This window comes from Pomacea canaliculata, linkage group LG7, assembly GCF_003073045.1.
Source record: "Pomacea canaliculata isolate SZHN2017 linkage group LG7, ASM307304v1, whole genome shotgun sequence".
Taxonomy (NCBI): Eukaryota; Metazoa; Mollusca; class Gastropoda; order Architaenioglossa; family Ampullariidae; genus Pomacea; species Pomacea canaliculata.
In genome coordinates, this window is record NC_037596.1 from 28,273,320 (window position 1) to 28,286,156 (window position 12,837).

Consider the following 12,837-nt stretch of genomic DNA (forward strand, 5'->3'; position numbering starts at 1 on the left):
CCTAGCATCCTGCAGGATACCCTGGCCTCTTTGTTTCCAAAGTCTTTCATGGAAACTGTTCTCCATTCTTTGTAGTAAAATATTTCTAGACGTCCCCCATTTTCGTCCCCGTCAGCTAGACGGACTGTTAGCGGACTCGCTGTTAGTTGTGAAAACAAACAGATTACTTGTTTAGAGAAAGGAAACAATAAAGAAAAAGAACGTCGCCATCTTTTACAGTAGTATCCATGTTTATGTTACATTTATGTAAAATATGTTTTAGCAAAACGAAAAGCAGAAATTACAATTGCTTGCTCTTTAACTCGTATGTTATGCATGAATGAATGATATAATGTGATTTTTGCTTTTCCTTATTTTAACATTTTCAGACAAGTGTCACAGCCCATCATCAATAACTAAAATAACATTAAGTGTAACGCAATAAAAGATACTTAACTACACATAACCTATAACGGTTAATAGTAAACGGCTTTGAAGAAAGATTTATTTTAGTACGAAAGACGCATTTGGAAGATGGGGAAAAGGAGGAACAAACAGGAAAAAATATCTTTCTTCCCCTCCTTCCAGATAGCACAGATCTTTTTTATGACTTGTGTGTGTATGTTTCAGAGAGAGATAAGTTGTACAGCTTTAACTTATACATCTTAATTGTCCTTATTATACATCTGCTTGTCAAATTTATTATATACATATAAGATAAATATGATCCATAAATGTAAACATACATACTTAGTTTAGAGTTGTATTAGTCTGAACGATTTTTAATTTTGAATATCACAACAAAGATAGATAAATAGTCTAATTAATTTAAGGACATTGGCAGTACACTTATTTGATAAGAATACAATATAGCCAAATCTGAATTGTCTTGCAAATTATAAGTAGTTAGCAGCTGCATGTGCGTACAATCGCAGTTAGGTAAATTTCTATTCTTCACAATAGTAGTTATAAAGTGTTATTACAGGTGTTTCTAGTTAACTAAATTAATAAAAGCGAAAAGACATGGTCAACTCTTTGAATACTTACCTAAACCAGGGACGAAAAGAAGCATCATGAAAAGAATCCTAGACATGACACAAGATGGCTGGACCTTCACATCAATGTGAGAGCTGCAGCGACTCTGCTGCTTATAGAAACACAATATCGGGCAAAGGCACGTCAGCAGGAAGCCTGCTACAGAGAATATCAAGATGTCTAAGTGACTTGTCAAGAGCTTCAAGATGCTTGCTCTCAAGAAGTGCCCTTGAGTGTGCTTCGGCGTGTGTATTTTGGAGAAGAAAGAAGAGAGACATAAACAAAGGGAGAAGTAATATAGATTGCATTTCATAATAAACAGTTCTATGCATCCTCCTCCTCCTCCTCCTCCTCCTCCTCCTCATCATCATCATCATCATCATCAGCAGCAGCAGCAGGAGCAGCAGCAGCAACAACAGCATCATTATCATTGTAGTTTAGATAAAAAATAGCATTACTTGTTAAGGTATTCAGCAAACTCGTTCACAGAGAAACTACGCTCTTTATTATACAAAAGAAACGCCTGTGTCAATACACTTAGAGAAAGCTAAAACTGTTGTCTAAACCTCAGACCTAAGCTTCCATACTGACAATATCATAATTAAGTCGAATAATCATTGACGGTATATTTTTTAGTTTCAAATTTCAGTGCATATTTTAACAGGCTGTGGGTTTGGCAAAATGTGAAAGCAAGTAATGTATGAATATAAAATCTTTTTTGAGATCGGTGTGTTTGACTCTTTAATACTAACCTTACTTACCTGATACTAAATGTGAAGTTGTAAAGACGTTGGAGAACTAATACAACTGGACAGGAAAATTTATTTGGTCACATACTCGTTGGAAATATAATTGGTTTATTATTCAAATTTCCCTTTCTGTTTCACATCATCTTTTGGATGCAGGATTAACACTTTGCATTTTGTCTCTAAATGTAGTTACATAACTAGTGTACTATTCTTCTAAAGGCAGACTGTAATTTTATTGTCAACAGATAAATGACAATCAAAATATTAAAAGGCTATTCAAGATAAAAGATTCCTAATTTACAAGTAATCTGACTGTAGGTTCGAAACAAGAAATAGATACACTGATAAATATCTATGTTATATTACAAAAAGAAATGTTACAGCTATGTTTTAAAACATGTAAGTCGAGCTGTGTTTGATTATTTTAGTTTTTAAGGAATTGAAATTTTTATAATGAAATCTTTCTTATTATTTCTTAATGTGGATTTAGCCTGAGGTCTGTCATCTTCTCATGTGATTATGTCAGAGCAAGTAGACAATAGTGTGTTGTAATATAAAGCAACACTAAAAATGCTCCTGCTATACATTTCTGGTTTCCTCTGTTTTCAGCAGCAGCAGAACCAAAACAATAGGATTTTTCATTTTATTAACTTATCTTTAGGTCTTTGTCCTCTACAAGGCAGAGATCTTTCTAGGCCTTTAGTTTGGTCAGTTGCTATATATGTATAACTATATTTTTTTGCCTTACTTGCAAGCCCTTAACATCTGATGATGTATCCGTGACCTGAATCTTGTCCAAGAGTTACTTAGCCTTTAGGTCAAGGTTATGCTGCGCGAGGAGGAATTGTTTGTCAAGGGTGACCTAGAAATGATAAGAGTCCTCTAGTTCTCGTCGAGTCGCGGGGTTATTTTAGGCAACACACAGCGAAAACAGTGTCAAGTGATTCAGGCTTGAAAATACACCAGCACGTCTGTACTCAGACTTTATTATCAACGAGACAACTTCAATAGTAACTCACTGCATCATACGTGGGTGTATCATATTTTGTCAGAGGGAAGAAATAGATTTTCTCCCTTTTTCTGTTTTTAATCTTTTTAGTTTTGCCAAAAAATATTTTCAGTAAGCTTGTTTAATTTTTTTTCCCAGAAATGCTAACGCAAAGAAACTTCTTACACTTCAGTTCACCATGCTGCGGGCAAAAGAAAAGAGCGCAGAGTTGTCTCCTCTTAAGGCCTTTCTTTTTGTCTAGCCAATTACAATAAAATGCAATATGTTGTGAAGCTTCAAGATGCTTGCTCTCAACAAGCGCCCTTGAGTGTGCATCAGCACGTGTATTGTGGTGAAGAAAGAAGAGAGACATTGTAATCAAAGGGAGCAGTAATATCGACTGAATTTAATAATCAACAATTTTCATCATCATCATCCATCATCCATCATCATCCATCATCATCCATCATCAACCATCATCCATCATCATCCATCATTATCATCATCTTCACCAAGTGTTAATACAGTCAATTTTTTAGTCATACCTTGTGTCGTTTAGTTTGTTTCAGTCAAGCCGTTGTTCCTATTCCGTTCATTCTGTTGATTAGTTACATATTCAGTCTTTCTGACAGTCAATCGACACACTTACTTTATTCCTTCTTTTATTATCGTTTTGTTTCCATCATTTTTCCCATTATTATCGTTAATTTTAACTTATCTATACCCTTACTTGTTTTTTTTCTGTTTTCATTTAAAAAAGCTTCTTCTCAATTTAGAGGAGATAAATAATTCTGACGCGATTGTAGTACACCGTTCTTAAAGTTCATGAGAATCTGTAACTATAATATTTCTTTTGCTGTCTGTTGGTGGTGAACTTGGCTATGTACTTATCACAAGTACAGTGAAAATCGGGGGCATGACTTTTGATGTCGTGTATATCACACTATTTTTCTGCCTGTACTGTATATTTGGGTCTGGCTTGCTTGCCTTAGTTGTTCCACACGTGCATTGATGCTAAACATGGCGCGTGTTACGCTCATTCTTATCGTCTACTGCCATCAACTAGTAGTATCATCGCCATGTAGAAGTAGAAGACAATGTAGTTGTTGGCGCCACTGGTTTTGACCACAAAGACAGAGAGGAAAAACGGACTCAAGTGTAGCGAGCTAATCGTATGGAGGACCACTTGAGCTCAGTACTTACCGAAGAGGTTGAGGTTAAGGTTTTTTTCCTGCAGTGAAGTAAATAAAAAGCTTTTAGCAAATGGACAAGAATAAATGATAATACTTTATATTTTTATTAGTTTAAAAGAGTGATTATTCCTATTTCACTAAACTCTATCGACCTACAATAAACTTAAAGGTGACAATCGGATTTGTAAGTATATATATATATGTATCCTTATATATATAGTGCTTTGCGCATTTATGCATGCATATATGTATTGTGTTTAATTTATATATTTGGGTATGAATAGATTGATAGATGCAAGTTTTTGTTTATGAGTGAATGTCTGCATCTTTTGAAGTGTAAATAATGGAGTAGCTGCCCTTTAACTAGTTTTTCTAAGTCTCTAAGACATCACGTGTACACATCCCCTCCTTGGAAAGTGCTAAAACATAATGGCAGGTAAGTACAGGTTGAATTAAAAACACGAATCAGCAGTGTACAATGATTTAAAATTTTTTATCTATCACTTAATACAAGGTTAGTACGATTACAAAACATAAGTTTTGTTACAAAATGCTCACAGGGCATAGTTATGAGAAGTATGTAACCGAGGATCCTTCAAATCTTGACTTTTGTAGCTTTCGATTTAAAGACAAGTCAAACTAATTTCTTTTAGCCTGATAAACCACGTGTCAGCTATAAAAAGGTTTCTACATCGCAATCACTCAACCAGTCTGTATCCTTTGTCCAGAGTGGAAAGACCTATACAAATATTAGTAACATAAGTGAAATAAGTACATGTATTATCATACATACCTGATTGAAATTCTTTGTAATACGGTTAGTGATATTCTCAATATTTTGTTCTGTGCAGAAGGAAGCAAAAAAAAAGTTTAGGGATATCCAAAAGATCTTTTTGCAATACTCTCAGTAATATCATAAGTAATACTTAGTTTCATGTTTTGTGATGAAAGTCGCATACAGAGATAAAGAATATCCTACAAGCCTACATGCATATAAAATTATATTAACACTTATATTTTTATATGAACTTCTGGTCATATTAGATCAGTAAGAATTATCTAACATTAAAACACGACAAACTGATTGAAGGAAACATTTAAAAAAAATTAGGAAAAGAGAACTATCCAGGTCAAGCTAAATTCTGCATAATGACACGACGGTAAACTCTGCATTGACGGGAATAAACCTCATAATGGGGCATACACTGTTTAGTAAATAGTAAGCCAATATAAACGTAACTATTTGCAAACAAGCCACGAAGACCGCAATGGTCAAAGAGAGACAACCTCAAAAAGAAAAAAAAATATCTGAGACTCGAGCTCCTTGAGTGCCGTCCCTTTACACTTCTTCACACTCGCTCAAATATTGAAATATAGAAACGGTCGTGGCAAAGATAACAAGTATTTAGGTTGACTAGGTGGGACTATCAGGTGTTATATACAGGGAAAGTGATAAAAAGGAAGATAACTCATTTTGTACTAGATTGTAAACCTAGAAATATCTTTAACTGTCACTGTGTGTTTTCTTTGCGCGGTCATGTGTGCGTGTAAATTAGAGAGGGCTTAGTGAATAGCTTAAGACGTGACAAAGGTGTTCGAGGGTCTAGTGACCACGATTTGACTAAAGAAGTCCAGATAGGTCCTGCACCACACATTAGTGTTTCAAAGCCAGACTGTTGTTTGAGTCGACCCATCAAACCCAACTTCGCTACACCTTCTCTCCGACCTAAGTCTCATTGAAACTGTAACGGGATGTCAAGTAGCTGACTGTACTTTATTCCAAATGTAGAATGAATAAGAGTGCTTTTGAAATTGGTCTACTTTCGATGTTCATGCCTGCCTTTGACTAAGCTTGCTCGCTCACTAACGCCTTCACACGCTTTTCCATGCTTCCAACCCAAAAAAAAATTAATTGTGATGGTTAGTGAAATAATTGAAACTTTTTTGGAAATTTTTAAGTTTATGCGCATTTCGAGAAAGTTTTTTTTTCTAGTAGCAATCATAAGTAAGTAACAGACAGAAAGAAAGTAAGCTTGTCAACAATACACGGAGATCGTAGGCTGTGGGTTCAGATTTTGACTCAGACACGTGCAACTTTTTTCATGTTTATTTTTTAGCTTTATGTTAGCTTTTGTAAAAGTTTTAATTCTTGATAGCTTTACTGTAAAAAACATATCACAAGAATTTAAATTTTAAACAACAGGTTCCAACTGCAATGGTTCCGGAAGTACTGGAACAAATCAAAACATGAGATCACTGTTAACAAATGAAGCAATTTAAACCTTTTTTTAAAATTTTTATTTACATGTATGCTTCTGTTACTGATTGGTTCATACTGTTTTTTTTTTACTAGAGTTAAATGTAAACCCTTAGCTTAAAATACTTAAAAACTTTAGCTACTACAATTTTAGTAACAACAACACCATTGACAAATTGGACTTCTACTTCTTCTAATACAAAGCTCTTCACAGATTAAACAGTAGATAACTGTGAAAGATTAATACATTTTGTGTTGAGTAGGATGAAAAAACAATGTTTTATTGCAGTCATTACAAAATAATAGTATTGCAAAGTTTGATTTTCCGCTTACTGAATATTTATGCGCTAAAAAATAAAAAGTAAAGATGTTTCTATAAATCTGATGTTAAACTAAAGAACTGAATACCTGTAGTCGTTGTTACAATAGTCGTTGTATTCATTTCTGTTGTAGTTGTTGTGCCTACAACATAAAAGTACATGTGCAACAACTTTCAACACAGCAGGAAGGATTTCGTATGTCTTAATGACATACAATGCTAAAGGAATGTTGCTCAAGGAAAAGAAACATGACTGCTAAACCATACTCATCGTTTGATATCACCAGTCACAACTGGAAACATCAACACTTTGCCTGTTGATAACATATATTTAAAGCTCAACACACGCACAAACAAACACACACACAGATACATAGTTTCTCAGGGCTTAGCACCACATTTTTAATGCAAGAGAGTAAATAGTAAACGGACATACCGTTTGCGGTTCTCGCTGTGGTTGTCGTAGTCACGGTTGTTATAACTAAACATACAGAAGTCATGCTTCACCTTCTAGATAAAGAATATGTCAAACTATATTTTCGGGTAAATGATATTAATGTTTAATAAAGGTAGCGCATACTGCTGAAGAAGAGAAAGAAAAAGTGGAGAGAGAGAGTGTGTGTAATTGATCATGTGCGTGTGTTGTGTGTGTGGAAGAGAGAAATACAAAGAAAAATACATAGAATGAGCTAGTGTAAGAAATTACGGCGAAAGAAAAACAGTCGAAATCAAGTTCCGAATAACTATAACAGATCTGATAAAAAGAAACTTATTTATAATTCACTTAAAACTGTATACCTTTTTCTGTGGTTGCCGTTGTTTCTTTTGTGGTGGTAGTTGTCACTAAGACATTCATCATAACATGAAGAAGTAAGTTAAAAGACATTGTTATGACAGTTAACTCATGACTAATTAACTCATTGTATATCGAATAACAAATCTTAAGTAAGTACTAAGTAGTTAACGAAAAATCTTATTGGTGGGCGCACAAATGTACATTAAATACGTGGACTGTATTGTATCTTACTCATAAACTAGTCCAAATATGTAAAAGTGAGTGTGCCAGACAATTTACAAATACTTTTTTTCAATCACTGCAAGAGAAAAATCGTGATTTCTCATCTCAAGAAACCTTCTAAAAGTTACCTCTCTTTTCCGCAGTTACACATTTTAACCTTTTACAGAATATAGTGTAAAAACTAGGACAGATTCTTATTTACTAACAGCTTTTTAGACAGCGGTAACAACTCTACAAAAGCTGCTGCTGCTGCTGCTGATGATGATGAGGATGAGGATGAGGATGAGGATGTGGATGAGGATGAGGATGAGGATGAGGATGATAGACCTACCAACAGTAATGGATTGACAGCCAGCCGTGACATTCGTAGAAAGTGGTGGCACAGAAGCACAGTTGATGGAGCATGACAAGGATCCCCCTCTGTGTTCATTCTCGTTTGCTGTAAACAACAGCTGGTAAGTGTTTGTTCCTCCCACGCTGCTGACACACCCACAGTTGCCGTCTGACGCGCTGCTGCACGATCCCGGGTAGCTGGTACTACACAAGGTGTCGAACTCACCCGCCGACTTCAACAACCCGAACACCACAGTGGATGGCTGGACTGGACAGCCAGCGCTTGTCACAGCCGCTCTGTCGATGTGGCAGGTGACTGTGCTAACGACTCCTTGTGGAAAACGCTCCGGGCACACGGTAGTAATAACAGCTTGTCCAATGACTCCTGTAAGAATACATACAGACTAAATTGTTTATACAGACTTCCCATTCCAAGAGTAAGTTTTTACCTATCACTAAAAGTAGGTAAATACAAATTCTTACATAGTAGCAAACTACATCTAGCAGTCTATCGGATATGCTTGAGTATAAAAATGCGCTAGCCTTACATGTTTAGTACATTTTGTTACACGAGGTTAAATACAAAGAATTATAAAATGCAATTCATACACCGACAATAGTACGTTAAGAAAATAAGTTTTTACTTTATGAAGTGCACTAAAAAAGAGTGTCAATAAAGGTCATAGGTACATACTTCTGATAGTAAGACAATGTTACTAAATATAACTGTTACCACGATACGACTCCGGGCAATGTCGTTAGCAATATTACTTACCTGTTAGTAAATAATGACTGCAATAATACACAATGAGCACACAAGTCTTCACTTTACGCACGAAATCCATGAAACAAACTAAAACAACGATTGTTTACGAAACTAGATCACAAGAAACACAGTGTATTACGGACACCGTTGAGCCCGACATGTGTGTATGATTTTATCTTAGAAAGCACAGATGACAGAGACAATGACAGATAAGGTATAGACAGACCTGACCCTTGATGAGTCACGTGATTAACTGAACAAGTAGGTCTGTCACTTTATCACTTTCGTTGGCTGTATATGTATATAACACTCTCACACACACAAACACTGCGTGAAAACGTGGTTATCAGGACTAACGTGAATACACTGCGTTTAGAGACTTTTTAAGCAAAGGTAAGCAGCGAGAATATAGCCAAAACAGCTGTAAAAAATTCATTCTTTCACACACACACACACACACACACACACACACACACACACACACACACACACACACACACACACACACACACACACACACACACACACACACACACACACACACATAATAATAAAGGTTTTAACTTACGATCAAAATTAGTCAAAGTTCGGTTCAATGCGAAATGTTAGTTGTTTTTTTTAATTAAAAAATGATTAAATTGCTTTGATTGATGACAGGATGCAAGGTTAGCTACAACAAGTGAGTTGACGAAGCCAATAACATTGCAACAGTTGCTCCAAATCAAGGTTCCCTTGATCCGCTTCATCATGTGAAAAAAAGAGTAAAAGGCCAGAAAGATAAAAAGCATGGTAAAAAAGAAATTGGTCACTTGTAAATAACAAGATAGCCATATACAAATAAATTAACATATTAAATTGTACGTGTTACCACACTTACGTTACTAGTAATTATAGTAGTTAAACTTTTTCAGCTAGTTTTCTTACAAGAAGGTTTTTAAAGCATGTGATGATAAATAAAATTCCCTTTAAGTACACCGAAACTAAATGTTTTTCGCATTCTAAGCGAGATAAGCGATGTAATACTCAAGGCGGTAGTCACTACTCAGTAGCGGCCCCTGTCGTCGTACACCTTGTCATACACTTGCTCCAAGAGGAGGTCATCGGAAAGTTACAGCAGTTAGAAATACCGTTATGCCATCACCAAAACTGTTGATATCTGAAGAAAAGATAATGCTGACTTTTCTTTGCAAATTATGCAAATGATACATATTATTCACTCAGTGTGGACTGGTTTTATTCTAACGGCAGTGTTTAAATACAAGCAGGGGGTTCAATGTCATTATGTTATTAAGATATTTTTTTTATGTGTTTTATTGTGGACTCGTGTAACATACACTTGAGAAAAACTACAAAGTTAAACTAGAATTGTATATGCATTTATCCATTGGCAGCTGTACAATCCAAGGGGACGGAAAAGATGTAAATGATGGTAAGCTACTTATTACATATACACTAATTACCATCTGGAGTAAATACAGCTCATGTCAGGTTCATCTTGGATGATTTCTCTTCTGGTTTTAGGGTCGTTTGTACTCACTTGTTAGCAGAATGTCTAGTTTCGAGAAATTAATGTTCTACACCGAGTAAGCAACTGAGGTGAAATCACGGCAAGCAACCAGCAACACAGGTAAATCAGCCTCAAAACTATATTGTATAGACACACGTGAAGACAAGAATCACGTGATGTTGACATGGCACTCAGATGCTAAATAATATCTCAAAGTTTGCCCTTTTGGACACCAGGTGTGCTGCATACACGCGGATTAAAGCTTTAGAACTACCGAAAGTCGGTTAATGCTGGAAACAGTTGGCGTGGAACTAAGAGATCAACATGAATTAAAAATGTCTAAAGGACTGATGTTTGCCTACAGTTCGTGCAGTATATACAGAACTATAAGCAAACCACACACATATATTGATCAACATTATTCAATATTGGCGTTAGATGCCATGATTACACAGCAATAAAAACTAGCTTGAGAAGTCGTCTGTCATTGTTATATAAACACATACAAAGACAACAGCAGAATTTTTTAACCCTTTTGGTAATGGACACAAAGAGGTGTTGGCTTGGCGACAGAACAACAGACTGTTTATAAAGGATCATGTAGCAAAGTGAAACAGCTGGTGTGCCGATCTCTGCCGACAGAACGAATAACTATTCTCAGATCTTGTAGTAAAACTTGTTTAAAGACCAACTGGAGCAGTTTCGGTTTTTTTCGGGTTTCAGTAGATATCGGTGATATAAACCTATCCTGTAAAGTTCAGCCTCTAAAGCCCATTCGTTCATTTATTTTTCACTATGATTCTCACCTGCAATCAACGATAGCCGATAACAGTGTATTACGTCACGTTAATGCGCCAATCACAATCTCGTTAGAAGTCCACACCAATCAAAGAGACAGTTTATATTATTCGGGCACTGACAGTCTGCATTTCCCGTGGTTCTGAAAAACTGCTAATTTGTCATGATAAATGTAGATATTCAACGTCCAAATGACTGGAACTGTCGCTATGGTTGGTGTTGACGGCTAGCAATCTTGTGAATGGTGTACAAACGTGACGTAGTGCACTGTTATCGTCACGTAGTACACTTGTAGCGGCACTCGTTGTTCGCAGATGCGAATCACTTACTTTGCTAACGGATAATGAATTAATGGATTGGGTTTGAAAGCTGAAAATACAGGTTAGGTTTATATCGCCGGATATCTGCCAACAAACAAACAAACAAACAAACAAAACCACAAAGTATTCAGTTTGGTCCACTATAATGTACTGTTTGTTTACACTGGTTGAAAGTAAGATTTGACGGGAAATAAAACTTTTAAAAATTTGTTTTCCATATTTAGAAGTGACATTTTTTAGATCATTTGCTTTACATCTTCATATTCCCAGCTTAGATTGTGACAGCGATGATGGAGGAGTTAATATGCGTGCGTGTGTGTGGGTGGGTGACTGCTTGCACCTGATGCCGGTGATGGAGTCGATCCTCAAGTCGGCTTTTGAGCTTCATCTCGTTTTCTCGGATTAATGACTAGAATAATCGCCACCACAAAGTGTGAAAGTATAGATGCTATAAGGAAGAAGCAATCGTTTTAAAGTGCTTCTCACGTAAAGCTGTGTCTTTTATTACATAAAAGCTGTGTTTATACCTTATTCATGGCACAGTCACTGCTTAATCCAAAATATTTAGGAGTAAAGTCTTGATCAATGGATGAACACGGTTCTTGCTAAACTTTCCGACAGGACAAGCGCACAAACACATGCTTCTTGGTGTATGAATAAATCTTAGAACGCACATAGTCAAACCTTTTTGAACGCGATGCGAATGATTGAGATTAAACTCCATCCTAAGTCAGCTTTTAAATTTCATCTCCAATTCTCTAAATGGTTATCGTAATTACCGACATCTCAGAGGGTGACCCAATAAAGTGCAGATTCTCGGAAAAAAATTGTTAATCCATCTTAAGTGAAGTCGTGTGTTTTGATACCTAACAGCTGTGCTTTAAGCCTTGTTTATAGGACATTAACTGTTGAATTCAAATAATTTACAGCTTCAGACTAGGATGTGCCAGCCATCCGTGAAAAGCTGTGCTAGCTTATACATTCTTGCGAAAATTTCTGACGGTAAAAGTGAACAAAAACACTGTGAAGCTCTCTTACTCATAGTAAAGCATATCAACTTTGAAATCAGTCAAAAAAAGTCTTAGATACGCCCATAGGACCCATGGTCACGTAGCTAAGATATTCATGTTTCTGTTTTTAATCATATTATTTATATACAAAATACTTACGCAATAAGTATGTTTTTTATGTGATGGGTAAATCTTAGTAAAAGGTATCATTGCTTATTATTATTTTGATTATTTACATTTTAGACATAAAAGTAGCATAAAGGCTGTTAATTAAAAAAAGCAAAAACAAATGAAATTAGAAACGAAAAAAATAAGATTACTAAAGGTAAAACCACTCCACGGATTCCTTTTGTATTGTCAGGGTATCAGCAAATGAAGGAGATTTAATACTCTGTTAATTAGACATTTTAGAAATATACTTTACTATTTTAAAAATGTTGTTATGTTTACAAGTCTACATTTTGCATTTCAACTACCGGCACATATCAACATTAATACTTCTAACTCTACGATGATAACTATCATATAAATACATATGCTTAGAGGCATCCGAACTCAATTGCTC

General features: G+C 35.6%; 1 protein-coding gene across 1 annotated transcript; it reads right to left on the minus strand.

The window, feature by feature from the left end:
* Nucleotides 1-6,037: 6,037 nt before the first annotated feature.
* Nucleotides 6,038-8,809, minus strand: LOC112568363. Its single transcript, XM_025245641.1, has 6 exons — nucleotides 8,647-8,809; nucleotides 7,870-8,256; nucleotides 7,319-7,363; nucleotides 6,957-7,001; nucleotides 6,610-6,663; nucleotides 6,038-6,174 (listed from the first exon to the last, which is right to left on the minus strand). The coding sequence occupies exons 1-6, from the start codon at nucleotides 8,714-8,716 to the stop codon at nucleotides 6,137-6,139; spliced, it is 639 nt and encodes a 212-aa protein (XP_025101426.1). The 5' UTR covers nucleotides 8,717-8,809; the 3' UTR covers nucleotides 6,038-6,136.
* Nucleotides 8,810-12,837: the final 4,028 nt, after the last annotated feature.

Excerpts from the sequence above, each read along its gene's own strand:
- LOC112568363 (XM_025245641.1), bottom strand. The coding sequence starts at position 8,716 with ATGGATTTCGTGCGTAAAGTGAAGACTTGTGTGCTCATTGTGTATTAT. Across the intron at positions 8,257-8,646 it reads CAGTCATTATTTACTAACAG|GAGTCATTGGACAAGCTGTT; the intron begins GTAAGTAATATT and ends GTATTCTTACAG. Across the intron at positions 6,664-6,956 it reads CACAGCGAGAACCGCAAACG|GCACAACAACTACAACAGAA; the intron begins GTATGTCCGTTT and ends TTTATGTTGTAG.